The 27,500-nt window shown below is 42.7% G+C and overlaps 2 protein-coding genes and 3 long non-coding RNA genes across 5 annotated transcripts in view; 1 reads left to right on the top strand and 4 right to left on the bottom strand.

The window, feature by feature from the left end:
* Positions 1-5,862: 5,862 nt before the first annotated feature.
* On the bottom strand, positions 5,863-15,591 carry LOC134466850 (collagen alpha-1(II) chain-like). The gene is made up of 8 exons (XM_063220734.1): positions 15,540-15,591; positions 12,841-12,925; positions 11,994-12,097; positions 10,482-10,617; positions 9,635-9,822; positions 8,460-8,566; positions 8,150-8,285; positions 5,863-6,416 (listed from the first exon to the last, which is right to left on the bottom strand). The coding sequence occupies exons 1-8, from the start codon at positions 15,585-15,587 to the stop codon at positions 6,270-6,272; spliced, it is 951 nt and encodes a 316-aa protein (XP_063076804.1). The 5' UTR covers positions 15,588-15,591; the 3' UTR covers positions 5,863-6,269.
* Position 15,592: 1 nt separating this feature from the next.
* LOC134466851 (uncharacterized) lies at positions 15,593-18,128 on the bottom strand. The gene is made up of 5 exons (XR_010038426.1): positions 18,028-18,128; positions 17,352-17,405; positions 16,873-16,980; positions 15,848-15,901; positions 15,593-15,647 (listed from the first exon to the last, which is right to left on the bottom strand). It is a non-coding gene; the product is annotated as an uncharacterized LOC134466851 (long non-coding RNA).
* Positions 18,129-20,576: 2,448 nt separating this feature from the next.
* Positions 20,577-23,684, bottom strand: LOC134466853 (uncharacterized). Its single transcript, XR_010038428.1, has 3 exons — positions 23,662-23,684; positions 21,225-21,332; positions 20,577-20,630 (listed from the first exon to the last, which is right to left on the bottom strand). It is a non-coding gene; the product is annotated as an uncharacterized LOC134466853 (long non-coding RNA).
* A 670-nt stretch (positions 23,685-24,354) lies between these two features.
* Positions 24,355-26,167, top strand: LOC134467038 (putative uncharacterized protein FLJ46204; the record flags this gene model as incomplete). Its single annotated transcript, XM_063220961.1, has 3 exons — positions 24,355-24,465; positions 25,089-25,112; positions 26,099-26,167. Coding segments are annotated over 3 exons (204 nt in total), but the record flags the coding sequence as incomplete, so codon positions are not given.
* A 32-nt stretch (positions 26,168-26,199) lies between these two features.
* Positions 26,200-27,500, bottom strand: part of LOC134466852 (uncharacterized) — a 3,808-nt gene continuing 2,507 nt past the window's right edge. The window contains exon 5 of the long non-coding RNA XR_010038427.1: positions 26,200-26,254. This is a non-coding gene — a long non-coding RNA (uncharacterized LOC134466852). The remainder of the gene's footprint in view (positions 26,255-27,500) is intronic.

Here is a 27,500-nt window from a genome sequence, read left to right as displayed (position 1 = left end):
CACTAATGTCAATTAAGTTGCAACCGCCAGCTGCATCATAGTGGATTAAATAGGTCCAAAGCCCCTTCCTAGAAATTCTGTGGTTCTACTACCATGTAAGCAGCATAATTCCCCCCGACCCCTCCCACGTGTTTCAGAAGGTTTGGCCCAAAGCTCGTCTTTTTAAATCACACTGGCGCGAAACAGAGCGTCAGTGATGGAAAGCAGAAAGAGGGCTAAAATAAAAAAAGAAAGGCAGTGGCAGCCAAATGTGCCAAATTAACTGACATCTTCTCAAGACAAACTGGTAGGTTACTGAAAGAGAGATAATTGGCCTGGTTGTGAATTTTATCATAGGTTATCATATAGCCTAACGTGGCGAGCGTTTGCAACTGTCACAACTGTCAACTTTTAAAAATGTCACAATGTAGGCTATAGGATTATCTATGCTTTAAAGTGCATTCCTACTTCCGTAGAAGAACCGAAAACTTGCCAGTTAACCATTTTGATGAACAGATTCCCAAACGCTTCATTACGCTTTATTTGTAGCCTACCACCAGCGCGCACAGGTTGACGCAATAGACAAAGTCTATTAGACTCTGGCCAAATAGGCTGTAACGTGGCGATGTTTGCGATGTCAAATCAACTGTAAACTTACTGTCAGCTTTTAAAATGTCACAATGTAGGCTTTATGGCCTATGCTATGGTTGAAGTGTATTCCTATTTTCATAGAAGAACCGAAGACTTGTTGCTTTACATTAGGCTACATTCCATTTGATGAAGAGAGTTGCCAAACGCTTCATCACGCATTACCTTGCATTACCACCTGCGAGCACTATCAGTTATTAACGCAATAGATAGGCCTATATTAAACAGGGGCTATTACATTTATTGTTATATACTATTTGTTATTAAATGCACGTCAAACATGCTGTTTAAATCATTTATAAGTGCTGTATACCAATATTGCTCTTGGTTCGTGCGCACGGGGACAGTTTAGTTGTCTTTCTAAAAAAATAATTACTGGAGAGTTTGCACGTACTATCTGCGGAATCAGCATCGTGAAAGCCCTCAGCGAATTCATTGTAATGTGAGACCCCCTTCACGCCCGCGGGAATCTATTCTATTTTCAAGTTGCAATGCCACAAATACATGCAGACACGTTCGCCTACATCCCGTGCTTGCAGTGAATATCCTCAAGGAAAGGAATCCTTACATTAGCTGTTTTTGGTAAACAGTTTCAAAGTCGCCGTCATGCTTAGCTCCTCTGCAACTGTAGCCTATTTCGTCTCGCTGTTATAGTGCAGCATTTCTACAGGTGCGTAAACATCAACTCAATATGAAATGTCTTCTTTAGCCTATGGAATGCTTTCTAGCATCAGCACAGCAGATGATCCAGATGAGGGCAGGAGTACTGAAGGGCCAGGTAGAGGAAGAGAGTTAGTCAAAATAGATGTTTATGATGATAGGCCTATAAAATATGGCACAGTCTACAGAAGAAAACCATGATATGTGTAGATTAAAACGTGCAGATGATTTAACAAAGCCACAATTAAATAAGTAACAAATAAGTGAATGAAAGGATAGGCTGTATGCAGAATGCAGTAGGCATGGAGCCCAGGACCACTGTGGAAACGGGCAAAGATTTAAGATGAACTAATTAATGAAAATGCATCACAATGAGACCAAATGAAACAGGCAACCACTGTTTAATCAATAATTGTCTATGAAGCCTACATTACTTTTTGATTGTTAATTCAAATAGTTAGGTCTACATTTAATTTAATTGTTAAATTTAATAATAGGGAATAGTGATAGGGAAGTCAGCGATAGGGAAGTCAGATGTTAAGAGGGAGGCGTGCATTTTGTCCTCCGTATCAGAGTGGCCTGAATTTGAATTAAATTCCCGGACTGAGAAAAGGGTCCACTCCGGGCCTGGATCAAGCCGTTGAGTGTTCATGGAAAAATAAATCAAATGTGCCTGCATCCTTACCCCCAACCTTCTATTACATCACACTGTACACTGTGTGGTCCAAATCACTGTGGATATATGGACAGTGATGCCCAGGGGCATAGCAGCAAATTATGGGCCCTACATACAATCGACTCCAATGGAGCCCCCCCAACACACACACACACACACACACACACACACACACACACACACACACACACACACACACACACACACACACACACCGCTTTAAATCTTAATATATCGGACTGTGTGTGGGCCCCCTACATACAGTACATCGGGCCCTGGTGACTCAGTCACACTTTACCCCCCTGAGCGACACCCCTGGTAATGCGATTTAATTCTATTATAGAGAAATAGGTGTGTTCATGTAGTTGTTGGGTGGTCCTTGATCGTGCTTTAACCCATTGATTCTAAGATGCTGCGTATACGCTGCATTGCCCTGGTCGTCTAGAGTGACAGAGGCGCAGCATTCAGGCTCATGAGATTTGAGGCTTTTTATTAAAATGTGGAAATGTTAGAGCTGAATGAACACATTCTAATCCAAGAGGAGGGTCTTCGCTTTTAAATGCAACTCATCTAATGTCACTTTGGAAGGTGAGATATTTAAAGGGGCACTGTGTGAGATTTTTTGTTGTTTATTTCCAGAATTCATGCTGCCCATTCACTAATGTTACCTTTTTCATTAATACTTACCACCAGCATCAAATTCTAAGTATTCATTACTGGAAAATTTGCACTTTTCATACATGAAAAGGGGGATCTTCTCCATGGTGCGCCATTTTGAATTTCCAAAAATAGCCATTTTTAGCTGCAAAAATGACTGTGCTTGGACCATACCAGAAAATATGTGTTTATTACTTAGTAAACTTTCATGTAAACATCAAATTTGGCAATAGGCTGCCCAGTTTCAGTGAGCACCATAGTTGCAGTACCTTTTTTGACCATTTCCTGCACAGTGTCCCTTTACTTTTTTATAGGCTAAGGGCACCTTTTCCAAAAAGAGCTCAGGGCATTTAGCAGGCGTTTTTGACTTGGGTTGAATATTATCTCCTCGGTCAACAAATACAAAATCATACAAGTTGAGCCTATCTTCCCAGTGATAGAAGAACATGATCACATTCCTCTTCACTTTCATCTTGTGCTGTTCTACCATTTCAGTTCACGCATCCATGGTTGAAGTGGCCTTCAGCAAGGCTCCACATTACTCCAAATGTATTGGGCAAGTTACTCAAAAACTGTAATGCATTACTGATTACATGCTGCTGTCCTTTCAAAGTAATCAATTACACTACAATGTTACTATATTGAATATGCAAGGCAGTACACTGCTTTTGCATCACTTTAGCTACACTCTAAGAAAATTTCCCTGCAAAATAACGGCAGTTACTGGCAATTATATTTACCTGTAATTCTACTGTTATTTCACACCAAAAATCAAATACAGCTCATTGCTGTTTAATGTATCACAGTATATAAAAATTTTTCAGCAGCAATTGAACTGTTAAATAACAGTACTCCACAGAAAAATAACAGTACATTTCAGTTAAAAAGTTGAATTGTACTGTGTGATGACAGGCAAATACTGGGTCATAGTTGTATTCATGAATATGGCCATGGCAACTTCCCACCCCACCCATCATTCTCCATAACTGTGGTACCCTGGCCATGTTACCACCCCACCCTCCCATCGTTCACCATGACTGGAGTGCCTTGAGCATGATACTATGTCGCTATGCTGTATTGAGAAAATGGTTTGCGGTGGTCCTTTGAAAGTGTGGGCATGAATAAAATTTCAGAGTACGCAGTGCTATGTTACAATGATAGTGTGCGAGGTGGGCTTTTTACTGTATCTCTTGATGAGCCAATGATGAATATAGCATTGGTCAGTCTTTAAAAAAATATTTTGCACCAAGTAGCACAGCAAACAAGCAGCACTACAAGCTAGCTCTCAAAGCAATGCCTAATTTGCAGCAGGCACATTATATGCAACAATGCCACAAATGATGCCACATACAGCAAGCTTTCACAAAGAGGAAAGTGTGCAAGCATGTAAGCAAGCTTGTAGGCAAGCTTGTAGGCAAACAAGTGCTATGCTGTGCCATGCAGGCCAGTCAGCAGGCATACAAGCAACTGAAGTGTTGATAGTCCAGATTTATATACAGGTGCAAGAGTACCATGTGACCAGAGTCATCAGGCCCTTGGCAGGTGACGCCCGTAATTGAATAATGGCATAACAGCCCTACTCAGGTGAGGCCAGGTACTGATTAGCAGATTGGTTTAGATGGGGCTGCTTGTTGCAAGAGTGTTACAAGTTCTTAAAATGTTTCAGCCATTCACACTTTCATCACTATCAAAATGCATGTGCTACTCACACTTTGCTGCATCAAGCACTTTTTAAGTATTGTAGTTTCCTTAGAAATTGTTTCATCATGCTTGATAGTATCAGATAATCTTTAACCAGTCAGAATGACTTCAGTTCTTCAGGTGGTATTGAGGTTTGATGGTGATCACGGACAAGTGGAGGATGAATGGGTTTCAATGGTGCTGCCTAAAATAACTTGTTATTTTCTAGAGATGCACCGGATCCGGTTCCGGTTCCGGATCCGTCAGGATAATAGAGTTTTTCACAGGGTCCGGTCCGGCAGGATCTTAAGCAGTGGATCCGGTATCCGGCATGTTACCTAAAAATCAGGGTCTGGTGCATGTCTAGCCTAGGCTTTTCAGTCTTTCACAACCCCAATCACTGCATGGAGTGAAATCCCTTTGGAAGCGGCTATTGCAGGCAGTGTGGCAATAAGCCAATGAGTCTAAAAAATAGTTTGCGCCAACGTAATAAAAAGGGCCCACGTGTGCGAGTAGACTATATGTTTCAACCCTTTTGTAGGATCCGGTATCCGGTTCCGGATCCGGCAGGATCTTATTCAGTGGATCTGGTATCCGGCAGGATCCTAGGTGCATCTCTAGTTTTTTCCACAACGGCGAATACTGCTATTGTGCAGTACTTACTGTTTATGCTCAATATGTGACTCAAAGTAATATTTTCACAGTAGTTGTCTGTTTTTTCGAAAAACAGTAGAATGCTGTTGCAGAATTGCCGTAAATAAACAGCTATTTGTTACAGTGTACTCTTGTCAAACTCACAAAATATGTGGCATATCTGGCAACGTACAGTGTAAATCAAAGTCACGACTCATGACTCTTTCACCTCCCATCCAGTGGTGCAGTCTACTTTTTTGTGGTGGGAATACTGTATATTTGAGCATTTTTAGAAGTGGGTATACTGTAAATATTTGTGCCATTCTAAATAATGGATCAATCAATTTTAAGTGGGTATACTGAAATCCCTGAAATTTTGAAGTGGGTATACTCCGTATACCCGCGTTCTACGTAGACTACACCACTGCTCCCATCCATGAGGTGTTTTTGGCAGCATGCAGACTAAAAACTACCAGGTTCAGGAATAGCTTCTTTCTGACCCACCATACTGAACATCATTAAAATCCCGGTTACAGTAAACATATTAATTGTACATACATTGTAACTAGTTTATTACAGCTTTCCCCCCTGTAATGCCTTACATTACTTAGTTACAGCAAAAAGTAATGTGTTACAGTAAGCAATTACTTTTGTAATGTGTTACTCCTAACACTGTTACTCCAGAGTCTTTAACCACAATACTGTACCTTGCGGTACTGTCAGTCGCTTTGGATTAAAGTGACATGTAGGTTTAATGTAATGTCATTTAATCTAATGTAATACGTAAATCATAAAACTCACACGACATTCATCGTACATTAGCATAGTTTGGGTCAAACCAGTGTTATCTCAATTACTGTAGCACACCTCTTGTCTAATTGTCTCATTGTTCATTCAAAAAGCAATGTCAGAGCAAGAACACAATGGTATCACTTTCAGTTTTCTTTATTGTTTTCAAAACTGAAACATCTGATGAGAACTGAACTACAACATCTCCTCCTGTTTTTGGACTGAATAGAAACCAAAAAAACTATAACATTCGATCATATCTCAATGTCTTGTATTGTTTGAAAGACTTTGGCCTAGTTTACAGTGTCCAGTTACAAAATATTTTCTTATATCTCAACAGACAAAAAAACAAAGTGGTGACATGTAGGATACGGTGGCTGACGTGGGCCAAATACTATGTAGATGGCTGATGACTTGATCAATCCAAAAAAAAAAATCAAAACATGTAAATTCAACTCTTACGAGTCACATCATGACAAAAAAAGGAACAAATCACAAAAAACAAATAAAAGTTGAAGGTCAAAAGTCCATAGTTAGGTTGTCCATGCTACGAGAAGCAGACGGGTCCGATTTCCACACCGAATTCCTGATCTGGTGCACCAACGTCCATAGGAGCGATGTCAATGATAGGCAGGTGGGAGAGGTGGCGGGACTTGAACTGTATGACGGTCTTGCCCCACGAGCCCGTATGTTGCTGTAAAGAGGAACGAGAGAGGGATGGTTACCGTAAAATCCAGTACAAGCTTTACAGCAATGTGAAGCAATATTACGGGACTGAAATATTTGGTTTCAGTTTACTTGATGCCGGCGTCATATGCATAACAGTGTCATAATAGTGTCAAAAGATTGTCATGCCACAGTCATTGATGTCAATGTCTTAAAAACCCCTTAAGACACGGCATTATAAATTAGCTGTTACCAGCATGGCAATGACCAAGTTGTAATGTATTACTAAAGGCCCCGCGCACTGTCATAGTAGTGTAGTACTATAGTAGTTAACTTTCAATGGCTATTACAGCATGCCTCAGGAGGTACGGCGTGCATTAAGGGGCTACATATTTTAAAGTCATGAAAAGTTAGAGTTGTCTTTACCATAAATGAATGCTACTTGATGACAACAGTCTAAAATGTCTATGACATTGACATAAGGTTTATGACACGTCCATGACTGTGCTGCGACACTGTTATGACACTGTCATATCATACCCATGACACCAGTGTCAAGCAAAGTGTTACCAATTTTTTTCCCTAAATGGACGTAACTTTCCCATATATCTCCCTTCATTCTCCTCGTCTCCAAGCCTCCTAAAGGGGCATGGCTGCCATTACTAGAAACTCCTTAGGAAACACCTCTCTACCTTAGATGTATGACGTTTATTATGTCTAACTGTTACAGTTAAACGTGTTTTTTTTCTCATACTTTATGCAAGTAAATATTTTATCTTTTACCTGACTTGTCAGGTGAGCTATACTGTCAAAACATGTCAGGTAAAACTTTTAAAGGTAAAACTTTTACATGTCTGAAGTATAAGAAAAAACTAAGTCTCTCTACCTTATCAATCGTCTCTGGCTAAGTGTCCAAGCTCGACACACGTAGGTTTTTTTCTCATACTTCAGACAAGTAAATGTTTTTGTCTTTTATCTGACATGTTTCGACGGTAGCCTATAGCTTCCGTCTTCATCAGACAAAACATGTCAGGTAGAAGATAAAACTTTCACATGTCTGAAGTACGGTATAAGAAAAAAACTAAGTCTCTCTACCTAACCCCTTAAGGGCCGTACACACACGTCGCTGCTAGTTACTCGCTCAGCGGATGAAGTCAATAGAATGTCTACGTGTTCCAGCGAGTCTAGCTGGCGAGTAGGCGAGGAGAGTACAAGCGATGTGATGTGGGCGGGTTCCGAGATAAACTTATTTTATCTTCGAGCGACGCGAGTTAAGCGAGTAACCAATTGTAATGCAGAATACAGATTATTGACAGGTGACGTTGCCCCTGTGGTGTTCTGACCACCCAACTTCTGCACGCCATCACGCTTTGGTTAAAAGTGTTGAGGAAAATGCATACAGTGTACACCATCAAAGGCTCATATGCATGGTTGTGCACAGCACACGATCAACGTTAAACAGCGTAGGTTTACATTTTGTTTCGTACGGACGTTATTGGTGCGGACAGCGGGAACCATGATAACCAGTAAACAAAATCACCCAGAGCGAGTGGCAAGTAGGCGAGTGAGCAAGTAGCGAGTAAATAGCAGCGACGTGTGTGTACGGCCCTTTAGCGCAGCACTATGGCTCTCTGTAATGTCATAGCAATGTTGTTATGATGGAGCAAAGCATTTTCAGCAAGTGAATAGGGTCGCCGGCGACTCCTGCTGCAGTAAGAGGCTACTCAATCGTCTCTGGCTAAGTGCCCAAGCTGGACTCACCGTGCATCCGTCCTGGGTGACCCTGTAGCGGAAGCGTGCGTTGCCCTCTGCCCTGAGGCTGACGTCGCTGGAGCCCTGCAGCAGCACGGCCTTCTTCAGGTTGCCAGACGCCTGGTCCATATACGCCACGCTGTTCCTATGGTGACAAAGGAAAGGCAAGTTCATTGACTTTTTAAACAAATTATTCTCAAGTCAGATATTTAAATGCGATTGAAATGTGATTCATTCCATTAATTAATTTCAAAGCCTATAGACTAATTCCCAGTCCCAGCCCTAGCAAAAACAAAATAAACACATGAATATGAATAACCTGCAGTGGTAGGTGAGGTTCTGGTGTCCTCGTTTGGACAGCAGTCGTATGAAGTTCAGCTGGATGTTAACGGCGTCCGGATCAGAGCCGTTGGAGCCATACTGGAACTGGAGAGGCAGAGCAAATGGGAACATCAGTAAAGCTGAGTGTGTGTGTGTGTGTGTGTGTGTGTGTGTGTGTGTGTGTGTGTGTGTGTGTGTGTGTGTGTGTGTGTGTGTGTGTGTGTGTGTGTGTGTGTGTGTGTGTGTGTGCGTGTGTGCGTGTGTTTGTGAGTGTCTGTGTGCGTGCGTGTGTTTATGTGTGCATGCGTGAATTTGTTCTGTGTGCGTATGGTTCTGAATCCTTATGAGTCGGCCAGAGAGAGAGAGAGAGTGCGTATGCGTGCGTATGTGTCCGTGCGTGTGTGTGTGTGTTTAGGATTGGATACATTTTTGAACTGAAGAGGCAGGAAAAAACTTCAGCTATGTGTGTGTACTGTGCTTACATTACACTACATTACGCTTAGCTGAGGAGCTTATCCACAGCATGTGAATGTCTCATGTTTCCTTCATATATATAAACACTTTTTTAGTTTGCAACGTCTGCTTCTTAGTGGAACTTTGAAGGCTTACATAGTCGAGGCATCCTAATGCATACACTGCCTCAAGAGTACATGTTGCTATGCTTTGGCTGCTATTATGCCCTGATGAATAGCAAAATCCACTGCCTGATTTTTTTTATACTTCACACATGTTGGATACATTGTAACTGGAGGAGATACTTACGTTACTGTGGAGAAGAATGTGCAGACACAATGCATGTTAATGCACACACGTTACCGCACGTTACTCGCATCCATTATGTAGGCTAAGCCCCCTTTGTGTAATTTGCAGCATATTGAAGGCGCACTGTGTAGGATGGTGGCCAGAGTAGGTATTGCAAGTATGCTACGCTAAACTGCGCTGCCAAATTTGCTAATATTTACTAGTATGACCAAAGTACAGTGCATTTTGCAACTATAAATGTCTATTTCTGGACATTTTAAATGGAAGACATGGAGAATACTAAGAATGTTATGGTGGTGGTAATTTGTGAAAAAGGTAACATTTTTGAATGGTGCACCTTTTGCTTTGACTACGGGAAAATCAATGGGAAAATAAACACACCAGGACTAGCATCTAGGCACTATTGTTTACCTGGAAGCCCTCGGGCATGGACTCGCTGAACCAGACGTGCTTCTTGTCCTTGGTCTTGCTCGTGTACCAGTTCTTCTGGGGAATGATGATCTGGGATGGGTAGACGCAGGTCTCTCCAGCCTCCATGTTGCAGAAGACCTGAATGGCATCCAGAGGAGAGCCCTGGTTGGGGTCCACGTAGTAGAGGCCTGTGGAGGAATAGAAAACATATGACCTTGATGGACTTCTGCATGGGAAAATATATACTAGCCATCTGACACCTGTGAACACCTTGAAGGTCAAAACGTTGTGCCCGTTTTTCACTCATTAAATCATGACAAGGAAGCTTGTGTGGTGTGGTGTATATTTCTTCCCTTTCCTTGTAGAATCTTTAGTTGAAATCTGCAGATAGACAGATGTAGAGATATACAGGGTTTTCACACCTGGTCCCCTTCAGCCATTTAAGTGAACTCAGACCTGTGATTTTCTGTGCATATGTGAACGCTTCAAAGTGTACCCAGACCCCTCGGAAGTGAACCGTACTGAGACCTTCATTGACGTGGTCTCAGTACGGTTCGCTTATGAGTCCTGCCAAGTTACACTTACAGTATGACAAGGTGTAATCCCTTAACTTAATGAGAGCTCTAGAGGGCCGGGTGTAATCAAGGACTGAAGCACAACGAAAGCCTAACAGAACCAGAAAGATCAGCCGGTTCTTTTTGTTATACACTCACAATATGAACAAAATCAGAACTGAGTCCTTTTGCTGTCAGTTCATTTTTTGGTCCACTTGAAGAGGACTGAGTTTGTGAAAATGCATATAGAGAGACACGTATACGTAGACAAACAGACGGGTAACTCCTCCTACCGCTCTGTGCCTCCGGTAGGTATCGGCGCAGTACGCGGCAGCTGAGTGCCGGATTGTTCTGAGTCCCCATAGGCTGTCGCACCCTCAGGATCCTCTGGGTCAGAGCATCCAGACCAAACTCCACGTCACCCCTCACCTACAAAAAAAGTGAAAGTGAAAGAAAGCCCATTTAAGAAACTTCAATTCCCATTGTCATTGTGACACAGCACACCAGTGATCACTACACACAACGAAATTGCATTTATGCCTCACATGTGCAAGGGGGCAGCCCTCAATGGTGCCCCAAAGGAGCAATGTGGCGGGACAATAGCATGCTCAGGGTACCGCAGTCATGAAGGAGGATGGGGGAGAGCACTGGTTAATTCCTCCCCTTACCAACCTGGCGGGTCGGGAGTGGAACCGGCAACCTTTGGGAAACAAGTATGACGCCCTAACCGCTTACCCATGACTGCCCTCAATCAACAATACTGTTCAAGTTGAAAACTTTAAAACTCTACCTATGATGCATCCATGGACAGATTTTATGGAGTAAGTATCCTAGTAATTATATTTTATATTTTATATTTATTGAAGATTAACAAGTATCACTGAAGTCATTAGACACACCCCTATCTATGTATTCATCAAACTACACATGTATGTCTAGCTATATACGTAGCAGGAGGAAGAAAAAGGAGTCACACACAGGAGCTGGATGCTATCAATAAAATTGTATTAAAAGCCGAAAATAAAAATGATTTTGGAAACACTGATGATGGGCTAGACCCGAAACGTTTGTGACCCACTTTTGTGTTGGTTTCTCTTTATTTTTAGCTTTTAATACAGTTTCACTGATAGCATCCAGCTCCTGTGACTTCTTTTTTCTTCCTACTGCATCACTGTATCAGAATTGAAGAGTTCAGATGCGAAACCCTCTAAGTACCTTTTCAGAAAACAATCTTAATTCATTTTTATTTAATACAAAGCAATCATAATTGCATATTTTAAAACTTGTTTATGTAATTTAAATATTTATATGTATTATCAAGTACATGAATGTAAACCAAACCAACAGCGGGGTTCCCTAAAAATATAGAAGTGTGCAGGTCTTCAGAAATGGAGTTAGGGGGTTTTGCATCTGAACTCTTCAATTACGCACTGAGCGAAGCTTCCCAAGTAAGATAAAGGCACGGACACCAGCCAGCGTTGCCAGATTCGGCGGTTACCCGCCCGATTGGGCTACTTTGGATGGTCGTCTGCGGGTAAAAACGGGAAAAATTGGCCATTTGGCGTTTTTTTTTCTACAGTTTAGTGCCCATAGAAAATCAATGCAATTTGTGGAAATTGGGTGGAATTTAGCGCATTTTGGCGTTTTTTGACAACCTTTTGGGTGGGATTGGATTACATCACATTAGCATATAGCAGACGCCTTTGGCCAAAGCGACTTACAGGGAGAAATTTAAACAAGAACAGGGTAAGGCACATCAGACACATCTGGCAACACTGACGTAACAGCTGAATAAATGTACTCACCACATTGTCTTTTGGACTGGCCTCATCCCGGAGAAGTCCATTGCCCTTGCCATCCCAGTAGGGTTGAGGACCGTTACCATTCCATATGGGTTGAGGTTGAGGACCTGCGTGTAGTGGAAAGCGCGCACATCCAGCAGAAAAGTATCAGCAGGTGCCAAATAAATAAAAAAAACTGTCACACTGAAGATGCCTGAAGAAGATCTACGTATGATCGTTGCTCCAAATAAATTAAGTCTTTTGCAAGCTGTGTGCAGATCCTTTCTCGCTCCTACATGTTGAGGTTGAGGACCTAAAATTTGTTACAATTAATTGTTTTTAATTAATTAGTGACATTTAAATTCTGTCTTGCACTAAAATCAACTTTTTTCCTGTCTTGTCTAGCCATGGCACAGGACCAGAAACACTCTTTTACGTAATTCCTTAGTGTTTCTAGTTAAGTGAAGCAATTGTAAATAAAGCTGAATTTGGCTTTGATCGTTAATAACCATAACTAACCAACAATAACTAATACATAATAGATACTTGCACACCTGACACAAAGACACACAAATACACACAAATACACACAAATACACACACACACACACACACACACACACACACACACACACACACACACACACACACACACACACACACACACACACACACACACACACACAGACTTTCTATTCCCTATGATTGGGTGACTCTTGCCTTGACAACCCACCACCACACACAGACACACACACATACACACACACACACACACACACACACACACACACACACACACACACACACACACACACACACACACACACACACACACACACACACACACACACACACACACACACACACACACCTTTGCCGATCCATGGTTGGACGCCGCCATCATAGTAGCCAGCGGGACCTGGAGGGCCGGGGAGGCCAGGAGGACCAGGGGGCCCCTGAGGAAACACACATGTTATCATTATTACACTACATTACACTACATTACACTTATTACATTACATTACACTACATTACATTATTACATTACATTACACTACATTATTACATTACATTATTACATTACATTACACTACATTACACTACATTACATTACACTACATTACATTACACTACATTACATTATTACATTTTGTTATATGTTATTTGTGACGTCATCGGTCGAATGCTCCATTCATTTCAATGGGGCTCCCCAACGTTCGCACGTCTGATATTTGAGATAACGGACGGGTTGGTCTATATCAGACCGCTGTCAATGGCAACAAGACTTTTCACTGCTGAAGCGAATGTTTCATATCACTCCGCAGGGGGTCCGGTGTTTTGTCACTCTAATCAGCTGCTGTGATAGACAACACCTGTTGCCTAGCGGTGTTCCACAACGGCACTGTTTTGTTTTGCGCAGCAACAATCTTTTGACATGAAAAATTATAATAAACTTAACATTAAATACAGAAATGTCCCCGCCATGTGTGAATCATTTAAGAATATAAGTGAGTTAACGTTCGGCGAGTCGGTCGCTTTGTGGAATAGCAGCACTTCAGACTCCGCGTCGGGGTCTAAAGATTCTCTCTGTCGTGCTGCTATTCCACGGTAGCGACCTTCTCGCCGAACGTTAACCCTTACTTATTACATTACACTACATTACATTATTACATTACATTACACTACATTACATTATTACACTACATTACATTATTACATTACACTACATTAAACGTATTACATTAACATTACATTACATTACACTACATTAAACGTATTACATTAACATTACACTACATTACATTATTACACTACATTACATTATTACACTACACTACACTACATTACATTATTACACTACATTACATTATTACACTACATTACACTACATTACATTACATTACACTACACTACACTACATTACACTACATTACACTATTACATTAACATTACACTACATTATTACATTACATTACTAAATTATCATTATTACGTTACATTACACTTATTTTCAGAGAGAAAGAGACAGAGAAAGGAAAGATCCACATAAAAGCGTGTGTGTGTGTGTGTGAGTGTGTGTGTATGCATCTGTATGTTTATCTCTGCATGGCAGTGCTAGGGCATCAGATTGTCCTTGTAGTAAGACCCAGGAAAGCAGTGTGTTGTGCATAGAACTACATCGAAATAGAACTCTCTATTTATTATGTCTTTAGTCCTCTACTCCTACAAGTCATCCATATCAGGGCTTGACATTAACTTTGTCGCTTGCCGGCAACTGTGGCTAGTGGTTTTCCCGAGTCACTAGCCATCCAGCTATTCTACTAGCCACAAGTTTGATTTTTTCATTTTTATCATGACACTGTACTTCTAACCTCAGAATATGAGTGCATGGGTTTCTATGTGGAAATAAAACAAACAAATAGAAACTGAGTAACTGTGCTACTGTATTTCTTGAACTTAAATACAAACAATTGATACACAAAGGGCCAAGTGCAGAATATACACTTTTCTGATATGTCATACCATAGAATAAGCTACCTGCCAAATTGGCTAGTGACACTGAAATTGTTACCAGTCACAGCCAAGCTTTACCTGCATTTGGCCGAATGGCAGGTGCCAGTGTCAAGCCCTGATCCATATGCTCAAAGCTCAAAGTTCATTTGACCGTCGCAGTTACATGCATTAGGACCATTTTTTAGAGCTTTTTTGCCTTTATTTTCGACAGGTCAGTGTATGGGTGACCAGGGAGAGACGGGAAAGGATCGGCAAATGACCCGGGCCAGAATCAAACCCGGGTGGCCGGCGTAGTAACCCAGTGCCCTACCGTTAGGCCACAGTGTGGCCAGCTGACGCTCTTATACAAAGCGGCTTACAGTTTTTTGCAGGGCATTGGTTACAGCCCCTGGAGCAGTGTGGGGTTAGGTGCCTTGCTCAAGGTCACTTCAGCCAGAGAGAGTAGATAGAGAGAGGTTCCATTGGCGCATTGTTTCCCGGTTCTATTATTGCAAGGGGGAGGGGGGGAAATCCCCCTTTAGGCAGACCTAAGGACTGTTCTATTCATTGTAGGAGTATTATGACACGTCCCTTTAGGTAGACCGGAACCTGGTCATGTTAGGTGCCCATAGCAACCTATTACATTGGCATATCTCTATATACTTAAAGAATCTCTGCTTCAGCTATGGAGTGCAGTAGGGAGTGGAGGGGTGGGATTCGAACCTACAACCCTCTGATCTACTGTCCAACTACCTAACCATTAGGCCACGGCTGCCACGGTGTGTGTGTGTGTGTGTGCGTGCGTGCGTGCGTGCGTGTGTGTGTGTGTGTGAGAGAGAGAGAGATCTATTTATAGAGATTACTAGGCTTATTCTGCAGATTTGCAAGGTTGATCATATACAAATAATTTTTCCAGTAATGTTTGGATCTGTAATCCTTCCCTGTGTGACGATCCAAATAAAAGTACTAAATTGTGTGTGTGTGTGTGTGTGTGTGTGTGTGTGTGTGTGTGTGTGTGTGTGTGTGTGTGTGTGTGTGTGTGTGTGTGTGTGTGTGTGTGTGTGTGTGTGTCTGTACCGTAGGTCCCATTTCACCACCAATACCCCTGGGTCCTGGAGGCCCCATAGGGCCCCGGTCTCCGTTGGCCCCGTCTCGACCCTTGTCTCCCTGGATACCTTGAGGACCCTGGCAACAGAGGGAAGGCGAAAAGAGGGGAAGTTAAAGTGATACTGCCCCATGTTTGGAAATAAGCTCATATTACACCTCCCCTTGAGTTAAATAATTGGGCCACTTTTTATGCATATAAGTTAATGGAAAAGTGGCCCAATTTACCTGAATGCACCTCTGTATGTGTTTGTCTGTGTGTGTGTGTACTGTGTAATCACCTGTGGCCCCTCTGGTCCATCCGGTCCTGGCCCGCCTGGTTCTCCAGGGATACCCTGCGGAACATGGAACAGTAGAACACGGGGACATCATAAGCTACAGTCACAGTGGAACATGGGGACATCTTCAGGTACAGTCACAGTGGAACATGGGGACATCATAAGCTACAGTCACAGTGGAACATGGGGACATCTTCAGGTACAGTCACAGTGGAACATGGGGACATCCTCAGATACAGTCACAGTAGAACATGGGGACACCTTCAGATACAGTCACAGTGGAACATGGGGACATCTTCAGATACAGTCACAGTGGAACATGGGAACATCATAAGCTACAGTCACAGTGGAACATGGGGACATCATGAGCTACAGTCACAGTGGAACATGGGGACATCTTCAGATAGAGTCACAGTCTACAGATTACCAGACAGATAGACGCTGTATGGCCTCAGAAAGTATCCCACAACACCAGGCCTAGCTAGCCCTGAACGTAGCTCTGTGAGACTCTTCTCAAACATGTGGAATCACTGGCGAGCATGCCTGTATGTGTGACAATGAATTGAGAATTATGATATATTTATTTTTTCCCTTCTTTTTCTTTGTATGTTGTTAGGTGCTTTTTTTGTTTTGTACTGTGTTGTGATGCTTTGCTTTCAATGTGATATGGATCTAGCCTGGCTCTCACGCAGAGCCTTTGTGCATTTCCGTTCAACTTCATGAGCTCGCACGAGGGTCCGGAAATCTTAGACGAGCCAGAACGGAATCAGAAATTTCACAGCCTGCCCAATCAGAATCAGGGGCGGGATATACAAGTCAGTGGTTGAAGTAGTGCGTGATTAAAAAAAAAGCCACTTGAACTCTCCAATCAGGTTGCAGCTGTTTTGAACACACCCACACCTTTCCAGGGCTAAGTGATTGACAATGTTCCAGAACCATCGCGTGAGAACCAGGTTAATATGGATCCCCCTGGGTCTGAAATAAAGAAAGATTTACATTTTGAATAGATATTGATATTGATACTTTACCGGTCTACCCTGCAAGCCATGCATCCCGTTGAAGCCCTTCCAGCCCTTGAAGCCGACGTCGCCGATCACGCCTCGATTACCCTGCTCACCCATAGGCCCTGGAGGTCCCTGTCAACACACACCACAGCAACAGCAACAGCACCGCATGAGTGTGTGTGTGTGTGTGGTGTGTGGTGTGTGTATGTGTGTGGTGTGTGTATGTGTGTGTGTGTGTGTGTGTGTGTGTGTGTGTGTGTGTGTGTGTGTGTGTGTGTGTGTGTGTGTGCATATGTGTGTGTGTGTGTGTGTGTGTGTGTGTGCGTGTGTGTGTGTGTGCATATGTGTGTGCATGTGTGTATTTGTGTGTGTGTGTGTGTGTGTGTGTGTGTGTGTGTGTGTGTGTGTGTGTGTGTGTGTGTGCGGGTGTGCGTGCGTGCGTGCGTGCGTGCGTGCGTGCGTGTGTGTGTGTGTGTGTGTGTGCGTGTGCGTGTGTGTGTTACTCTGAATCCTGGTGGTCCTGGGGGCCCTTTGGGTCCTTCTTCTCCTTGAGTTCCCTGCACACAGAAGAAAAAAAGGTCACACACCCGACACTTAAGAAACGACACCTTCAATGAAGCCACTAGTCAGGTCAAGAGCAATACAAGTACTTTCTGAGAAGTCCTCCCACTTTGTCGAGAGGCAAACAACCATTAGCAAGCCAAGGGAGGCTTATCAACCGTGCCGTTTGGGAAATGTTATTTGTTATGCTCTTGGTCAGACCAAGTCTGAAAGACACATACATAAGACTGTTATAACGTTGTTGTATTCAGAATAGTCACCCCTTTTCTGAAGTCAGAAAAAAATATTCGGGGCGAAGTGAAGAAATTAAATGTGGGGTTTGCTGCCCATGAACCACGGAAGCGGTAAGGAGGACCACTGTTCTCCTGTTAATGACTCATCTAAGCATCCGAAGCAATATTCGTGAAGAATATTGAATAAATTGAAAATATTACCCAGTCTCCCTTTAACAAATGCATGCATGCACATAACTCACACACACACACACTCACACACATGCACACACATAGACGTAAACACACACACACACACACACACACACACACACACACACACACACACACACACACACACACACACACACACACACACACACACACACACACAGAGTATACTCACAGGCGATCCTCGTTCCCCTTGTTCCCCGTCGTCTCCTTGGGGCCCCGGCCCTCCAGGGGGCCCCGGGGGGCCCGAGTTTCCCTGCGTACCCTGGTCTCCTCTATCACCCTGCCACAACATTGAATAGAATTCATTAAAATTCATGAAATTGGAATATAATTCAATAGAACAGCTGTAAGACAGCAGCCCTGGATGCCCCACACCTTGGTCAGCTCTGTGACCCTAACACTGAATAGAATACATTAAAATTCAATAGAATAGAATACTAGAATGTAAATGTATGTCCTGGGGGCTCCTGTGTACTCTGGTCTCCTCTGTCACCCTGCCATAAAATTAGAATAGAATTCATTACAATTCATGAAATTGGAATATAATTCAATAGAATGCAATAGAACAGCTGTAAGACAGAAGTCCTGGAAGCCCCACCATACCTGTCAACCATCCCTAATTTTCCGGGAAAATCCCTAATTTTGACTCATTTCCCGATTTCTTCCCGATTTGACATATTTCCCGGAAATATCCCAGATTTTTCACAATATCAAAAAACATCGTCGGTAATTAGGCTATACCATCGGCCCTGTCCGACGAGCCACACCCCCTCTTGAAGAGAGAGACAGAGGGTCTTGCTTATCAAGCTTCCTGCCAGAAGATTGTATGCCAGATGCCATCAAGAATTGAAGTTCCTTGAAAATACGAGCTGTCACCCTCGAGCTTCGTAGCGCTTATGCGCCAACTCTTTTCCTCAGAAACCGTCAGTTGATGCGACGCATAAAACAGCCTCGGAACAGCGAATCATGCGATTAACTTAATCACCTGTTCCAGCACGGTTGTTTTGCACGGTAGTTTTGCACGAACAGACAACTTGTGCGATAAAACAACAAGAAGAAACTCATTGCGCTCATTTCATTGTTTTGTTTTCATTGCATTGTTTCTCCACGCTGTATAACGTGTGCTGAGGGATTTTAGACAGGACTGTCTTTGCACGCGCGCTGTTGTGAAAAGGCGAGTAAAACGCACCGTCTCTGTCATCCCGTTGACTGTCAGAATTTGGCCTTTAGAAAATTTCCCGGATTTTGGCTTAAAATATGAGAATTTTCCCGGATTTTGGGAGCTCAAAGTTGACAGGTATGCGCCCGCACACCCTGGTCAGCTCTGTCCCCCTAACATAGAATTGAATCACATTCAATAGAATAGAATACTAGAATGTACACGTAGGTCCACCCTGCCATAAAATTGGAATAGAATTCAATAAAACACAATAGAATGGAATAGAACAGCTGTGGAGCCTCTTGCAATCCTGGACACCCCACATCCTGGTCACCTCTGTCACACTATCATAGAATTAAGTCAAATTTGGTAATACTTCATAATAATGTCTGCTTATTAAGACTTAGTATATAATTAACTTACGATGAACAAACATAAACAAATGTTTTTTGCTTTTTCATTTACTGGTAAGTTTTACTAAAGATTTATAGAGTATCTACACGTGATACGTTGATGTGTAATATGATTTTAAAAGCCTTTTAACAGAGTATTTTTTAATTCATTTACAAATTGTTTGTAAATGTTTGTTAATGTTTTGTTCATCGTTTGCTCATTATTTACTATTAATGCTTTATAAGCAGACATTATTATAAAGTATTACCTAGAATTCAATAGAATAGAATACTAGAATATAGAATGTGCTGAAGACCCAGTCTCCTCTGTCACTCTGTCATGGAGTAGAATAGAGTAGAATTCAATGGAATATAAGGTTCTAAGGTACTTTACATGAGGCCGGTCTCATATGCATGTCATTACAGTGTCATTATAGTGTGATGACAGAGTCATATATAAGTCATTAACATTATGCCCATGTCATAAACATTTTATGACTGTTGGCCTTAAATGTCACTTAAGGCCAACAGTCATAAAATATCATGGACATAATGTTCGTGACACATGCATAACTGTTAAAGCAAAGAAAGCTCCCGCACACTGTTCACATTTGCATGGTTTAATGCAACGTTTCGGTCTACTGACCTTCTTCAAGCAATTCCATTCCAATTTCAAGGAATTGCTTGAAGAAGGTCAGTAGACTGAAACGTTGCATTAAACCATGCAAATGTGAACAGTGTGCGGGAGATGTCTTTGCTTTAATGTGGTGACCTAGGGGTTCCACTCCTACGCACCTGACCAAGGAGTTGTGCAAGAATTCTTCACTTACTACATGCATAACTGTGCCATGACACTATTATGACACTGTAATGACATGTGTATGACACCGGCGTCAAGTAAAGTGTTACTGAATAGAATACAATACAACAGCTCTGAAGGCTCCTGCATGCCACAGTGAGCACTGGTCTCCTCTGCCCACCCCCCCTTTAACAACAACAGAATGAGGTGATTTAAACTTTTAAAAGAGAAATATTAGGAAACACATTTTCCATTTGTAGTTATTGTGAAATGCATCATGAAATGGTTAAACACACGCACGCACGCACGCACGCACGCACGCACGCACGCACACACACACACACACACACACACACACACACACCGCCCACCTTATCTCCCGGTGGTCCTGTTTGACCTTGTGGGCCTTGGTTCCCCTGGTCTCCCTGCACTCACAATCACAAGAGAAGAGGTACATCATGCTTAAAAAGTCATTGTTTACATTCTTCCTCTGATTCTTATTCTTCTATTTTTTTGTTTACACTCAACGATTTATTTAAATTTTTTATTTTTTATTTCTGTAATTCTGCTCCTTGTAGCTTTTTCTTTTTTAATCAATTCCCAGGTTCAGAATTACATGTTGGAAAAAACTAAAGTAATTGAAGTCCTTTTTATGCATACCGGTATCCATGTGCGACAATCTTACACACACAAAACAACACACAGACACAGACACGCAGGCACACACGCATCCGCACACACACGCACGCTCTCTCTCTCTCTCACACACACACACACACACACACACACACACACACACACACACACACACACACACAAGCACACACACACACACACACACACACACACACACACACACACACACACACCACACACACACACACACACACACACACACACACACACACACACACACACACACACACACACACACACACACACACACACACACACACACACACACACACACGCACACGCACACACTCGCACACACACGTACACAAACACTACCCCCTCACCTCTGTGCCTGGTTCTCCTGGTTTTCCTGGCAGGCCCGCTGGGCCTTCAGGTCCAGGAAGGCCAATTTCTCCCAGCCCTCCCTTGGGGCCCACAAGTCCCTTTGGACCCTGTGAGGAGGCAGGACACATATTACAGTATTTCTCAATTGGTTTTGTACATTTCTCGTATCTCTCTCGCAATTTGCAAACCATAATATTCATTCTCAAAACAGCTTTAACAAATGGCAAAACACCGTGGATAACCTGCAAAACCGAGTCTCTTGCTCAAAACCCTTATTTGTCTTTCAAAATCAAGTTTTTTGTGTCAATGAACGTATCAGCGCCAGCAGAATGATTAGTCATTGTGTCATAGTGTATGGAGAAGCTAGTCAAATCAATTTCTCATGTTGTCAATTGAATAGTACACTCTTGAGGATCTTTTCTGAAGTGAAATGTTGTTTAGATTGGATGGGAAATGTTGTAAATTCAGTTTTATATTACATTTATCAGATAAGATTGAGATACTTTCATGCATTCAGTGACAAAGCTTTTTGAGTGATATGACAAAAGCAATTGATAATGTACGAAATCACTGAGAATTGTACACAGCCATGGCATGGTGGACGAGAGCACATTAACTATATGCCGAAAACAATGAGAAACTGATTTGACCATGTGCAGGGGTAACACCAGGAAGTCACAATTGAACAAAGACTTTTGAGAATCATTGTTCTTTTGTGAGAAATGTACAAAACCAATTGAGAAAAACTGTATTATAACTTGGACTAAAACAATGGCTCCCAAACTGGGGTTCTGGAATGGGACATGCACTACTACTTAGGCTTAAAGGGACACTGTGCGAGATTTTTAGTTGTTTATTTCCAGAATTCATGCTACCCATTAACTAATGTTACCTTTTTCATGAATGCTTAGCATCACCATAACATTTTAAGTATTCATTATGACTGGAAAAATTGCACTTCTCATACGTGAGAAGGGGGATCTTCTACATGGTCTGCCATTTTGAATTTCCAGAAACCATTTTTAGCTGCAAAAATGACTGTGATTGGGCCATACTAGAAAATATGTGTTTATTACTTAGCAAACTTTCAAGAAAAGATCAAATTTTGCAATAAGCAACCCAGTTTCAATGAGCAGTATAGTTGCAGTACCCTTTTTGGACATTTCCTGCACAGTGTACCTTTAAGTACTACTGAAGAGTTTTTGGGAAACACAGCCCTGGTTGGTGCATATCGCTGAAACATAGGTATCCAGCAGGGCTGTAGTCCAGTCCACCTTTGTAGAGTCCAAGACAAGTCCAAGACCAGAATAGTCAAGTACGAGACAAGTCCGAGTCCAAAAAGGTTCGAGACAGAGACAAGACCGAGTCCAAAAAGATTTGAGTCCAAGTCAAGTCCGAGTCACATGTCGGTCAGGGTGAATATCAAAAAAGTGGATGTTTGAAGGTAACCCATATGCCATGGATGTGAAGACAAACTTGTACTGTATGTTGTTGGATTTCAAGCTCCACTCTAGAATTTTATGGTTGCCAATGTTCTGAATAAAATAAAGACAGACCCGGTCGAGTCCAAAAGCTCAAGACCAGTGTCTGAGTCCAAGACAAGTCCGAGTCCAATTGATAGCGAGTCAAGTCCATAAAAGTGAAGTGAAAGCCCATTGGGAAACTCCAACTCCCATTGTCATTGTGACACAGCACTCCACAGCACACAAGTGAACACTGCACACTGCACACAACGAAATTGCATTTATGCCTCACCCGTGCAAGGGGGCAGCCCTCAGTGGCCATGGGGAGCAGTGCAGCGTGACGGTACCATGCTCAGGGTACCTCAGTCATGGAGGAGGATGGGGGAGAGCACTGGTTGATTACTCCCTCCACCAACCTGGCGGGTCGGGAGTCGAACCGGCAACCTCTGGGATGCAAGTCTGACGCCCTAACCGCTCACCCATGACATGACCCGTCATGGTCAAAAGTCAAAGTCCATAAAAAAGCGGACTTGAGTACTACAGCCCTGGTATCCAGTAGATAGGTTCCATAGAGCTTGAAAGTCCCACCCCTTAGTTCCGCATTTCACGGGACCTAAGCTGACCATCTAACAACATGGTAGCGAGTAAATATCTTCTGATCTCTGTCATGATATGCGCTGGGCTACAAATATGCTATGTAGGAGGCTAGATAGAGATTATTCATGCAGAAATATCAATGTTTTGTTCCAAGGCCGTCTGCATACAAAATGTGAAGAAACACAGCTTTCTAAAAAGTTTGGGGGTTCGTACGAAAAATTGTGGCCCTCGTGGCACTACTCGAAGGGGATCGAAATATCAGTTTAATACCGCCATTGGATTACATGTTACGATTTTCGGCTAAAAACGGCGTTGAGGTCCCATGAAATTGGGGGAAGTGACGTCACTTTCAAGCTCTATTCCACGTAATGCTCACCCGATCTCCGCCGGGCCCGCTTGGTCCCTTTAACCCCCTGGGGCCGGTCAGGCCAACGTGGCCCCGCCCACCAGCAATTCCCCCAGGACCGATGTGTCCCGCCTTACCCTGCAAGACATCACATCAAAATCACATTCAATCAATCATATGTGATATGGCACGTTATGAAACTCATTTACTGAGACAAACACACATGCATGCACAAGCACGCACATGCACGCACACATACACACACAAACACTCACTCACACACACACACACACACCAGGGCTTGACAATAACTTTTGTGCTTGCCTGCCACTGTGGCTAGTGGTTTTCCCAAGTTACTAGCCATCCACCTATTCTACTAGCCACAAATTAGTTTTTTTTTTTTTTTTCATGACGCTGTACATCTAACCTCAGAAGATGAGGTGCTTAAAGCAAGAAGATGAGTGCATGGGTTTCTATACGGAAATAAAACAAACAAATAGAAACGGAGTAACTGAGCTTTTTCTTGAACTTAAATGGGCTACAGACAATAGATACACAAGGGGGAAAGTGCAGAATATAGGCTACGCTATTCCGATATGTCATATCGTAGAATAAGATACCTGCCAAATTGGCTAGTGACACTGAAATTGTTACCAGCCACAGCCAAGTTTTACCAGCATTTGGCCGGTTGGCAGGTGCCAGTGTCAAGCCCTGACACACACACACACACACACACACACACACACACACACACACACACACACACACACACACACACACACACACACACACACACACACACACACACACACACACACACACACACAAACACACGTACCGGTGGTCCCAGGTTTCCCACTGGTCCCTCAGTTCCAGGTATTCCTGGTTTCCCTGGGAGTCCGTAGTCCCCTGGCTGTCCTGGTTGGCCCCTACCCCCCTTCTCCCCCTTGGAGCCCACATGACCGACCAGGCCCTTCTCCCCATCACCACCCTTCGGCCCCTGGACAACACACACAACCAAGACAAGGTTACGCACATATACAGAAACACACACATACGCACAGACACACATGTACGCACATACGTCACCACCCTTCGGCCCCTGGAAAACACACACACAACCAAGACAAGGTTACACACACATACACGGACACACACGGACACACAGACACACACGTACACACATGTACATCACCACCCTCTGGCCCCTGGACAACACACAACACACAACCAAGACAAGATTACACATATACACACACACACACACACACACACACGGACATACAAACACAACCAGGCCCTTCTCACAGTCACCACCCTTCGGCCCTTGGACAACACAACACACACAACTAAGACAAGGTTACACTTACACACACACACACGGATAAACACACACAACCAGGCCCTTCTCACAGTCACCACCCTTTGGCGCCTGGACAACACACAACACAACCAAGACAAGATTACACACACATACACGGACACACACATACGCACACAGACACACAGACACAGGCACATAGAGAGGCAACCAAGAGAAGATTACACACACATACACGGACACACACATACACGCACGTAGGTCACCACCCTCCGGCCGCTGGACAACACACAACCTAGACAAGATTACACACACACGGACCGAACGCGCTCACACACACACACACACACACACACACACACACACACACACACACACACACACACACACACACACACACACACACACAGATGATGGTACGCGCTCACACACACGCACACACACACACACAGACGACCAAGACAAGATTACACACACGCACGCACACACACAGAATTGCCCGAATTAAATTGTTACGAATTGTGCTATACAAATACAGTCATAATCATCATCATCATCATTATTATTTTATTATCATTATTAGTATTGTTATTATAATAATAATTATTATTAATATTATTATTATTATTATAACCAGGGCTATGAAATAACTTTTTAAATCTTATAAGCCAAATATACACTGACTACCAGGAAAAGTGACTAGTAAGTTTTCTTTTCTACCAGCCAAACTGAAATTTTACCCACATTTGGACGGTTGCGGGTGTTAATTTAGAGCCCTAATTATAACTTTTTAACTTTTATAACTAAGTCCTTAACCCTATCCAGACTGGGGGGGGGTAAAAGTGCCCGTACCAACTTTGATGTTGTATAATTCCTTAACCACTTAAGCTATGACTACGAAACTTGGTGACTTTTCGTAAAAAAGAGCCCCCCCCCAGGCACAGGAATGCCAAAAAAGCCCAGTCTGAATAGGGTTAATGGACATGTCATAATAATAAAGGCATCTAATCTAAAGACATTTTTAACTACACTTTTTGGAGTGTCTTGGTGAAGAACTCTTTTCAAGTGACTTTTCCCTAATTATACACACACACACACACACACACACACACACACACACACACACACACACACACACACACACACACACACACACACACACACACACACACACACACACACACACACACACACACACACACACACACACACACACACACACACACAATAACTATTGAAGTTACTGACCGGTAGTCCTCTGAGTCCGGATGGGCCGGGTGGACCCACTCCTCCATCCGCGCCCTGCAAAACACACACAAAATTACACACTAACACCCTGCAAAACACACACAATTACACACTCACTCCCTCAACACACACAAAATTACACACTCACTCCCTCAACACACACAAAATTACACACTAACACCCTCAACACATACAACATTACACACTCACACCCTGCAAAACACACACAAAATTACACACTCACTCCCTCAACACACACAAAATTACACACTCACACCCTCAACACACACAAAATTACACACTCACACCCTCAACACACACAAAATTACACACTAACACCCTCAACACACACAAAATTACACACTCACTCCCTCAACACACACAAAATTACACACTCACACCCTCATCACACACAAAATTACACACTCACACCCTCAATGCATACACAGGTAAACTGGCAAACACACACATTACACACTCTTAATACATACAGGTAACGTCGGTTTGATGAGGTTTTTTTGGTGATCTTTCTATGCACTTTCATCTTTTTATGTGTTCTTATAATACCTTGTGAATGTATGTGTGTGTGTGTGTGTGTGTGTGTGTGTGTGTGTGTGTGTGTGTGTGTGTGTGTGTGTGTGTGTGTGTGTGTGTGTGTGTGTGTGTGTGTGTGTGTGTGTGTGTGTGTGTGTGTGTGTGTCGGTGGGTGTGTGTGTGTGTGTGAGAGAGAGAGAGAGAGAGAGAGAGAGAGAGAGAGAGAGAGAGAGAGAGAGAGAGAGAGAGAGAGAGAGAGAGAGAGAGAGAGAGAGAGAGAGAGAGAGAGAGAGAGAAGTGTACTACTACTGCAAAACAAAAGTTACTGTAAACAAATTTAAAGCATTTTCAACTGGTGATCTTGCAACGGAATACACTCATCTCCTGGTTGGAATTGGCAATCAGGAGCTGTTTCCACGTAGCAGGATTTTTTTATATGTGGATTTTTTTCTCCGGGTTATATTGGTTTTGGCCTTCCGTTTCCGATATTTAAAATCCAGAAATAAAAAAGCAGGCTTTAAAAATATGCTTTTTAGGGGGATGAAATACATGTATTTATTTAATATCCACATGTTGTATTTATTTTTATCCACATGTTGCGTTTACACCTAAACAGGAGAAAGAAATACCCTGCTAAAAAAAATATCCTGAAACGTGGAAACAGCATCTCAGAATCACCCACTCGCAATTCTTGTATTTTGGTAAAAAAAAATAAAAAATAAAAAAAGAACCTGTATGACGGTGCACCGGAATCTGTGTGTGCGTG

This window comes from Engraulis encrasicolus, chromosome 17, assembly GCF_034702125.1.
Source record: "Engraulis encrasicolus isolate BLACKSEA-1 chromosome 17, IST_EnEncr_1.0, whole genome shotgun sequence".
Lineage (NCBI taxonomy): Eukaryota > Metazoa > Chordata > Actinopteri > Clupeiformes > Engraulidae > Engraulis > Engraulis encrasicolus.
Note: the sequence above shows the minus strand (reverse complement) of the source record. Positions and strands in the feature narration are given on the sequence as shown.

Excerpts from the sequence above, each read along its gene's own strand:
- LOC134466850 (XM_063220734.1), bottom strand. The coding sequence starts at position 15,587 with ATGGGGCCTCCAGGACCCAGGGGTATTGGTGGTGAAATGGGACCTACG. Across the intron at positions 9,823-10,481 it reads CCTACCGGAGGCACAGAGCG|GCCTCTACTACGTGGACCCC; the intron begins GTAGGAGGAGTT and ends ATTCCTCCACAG. Across the intron at positions 8,286-8,459 it reads AACCTCACCTACCACTGCAG|GAACAGCGTGGCGTATATGG; the intron begins GTTATTCATATT and ends TTGTCACCATAG.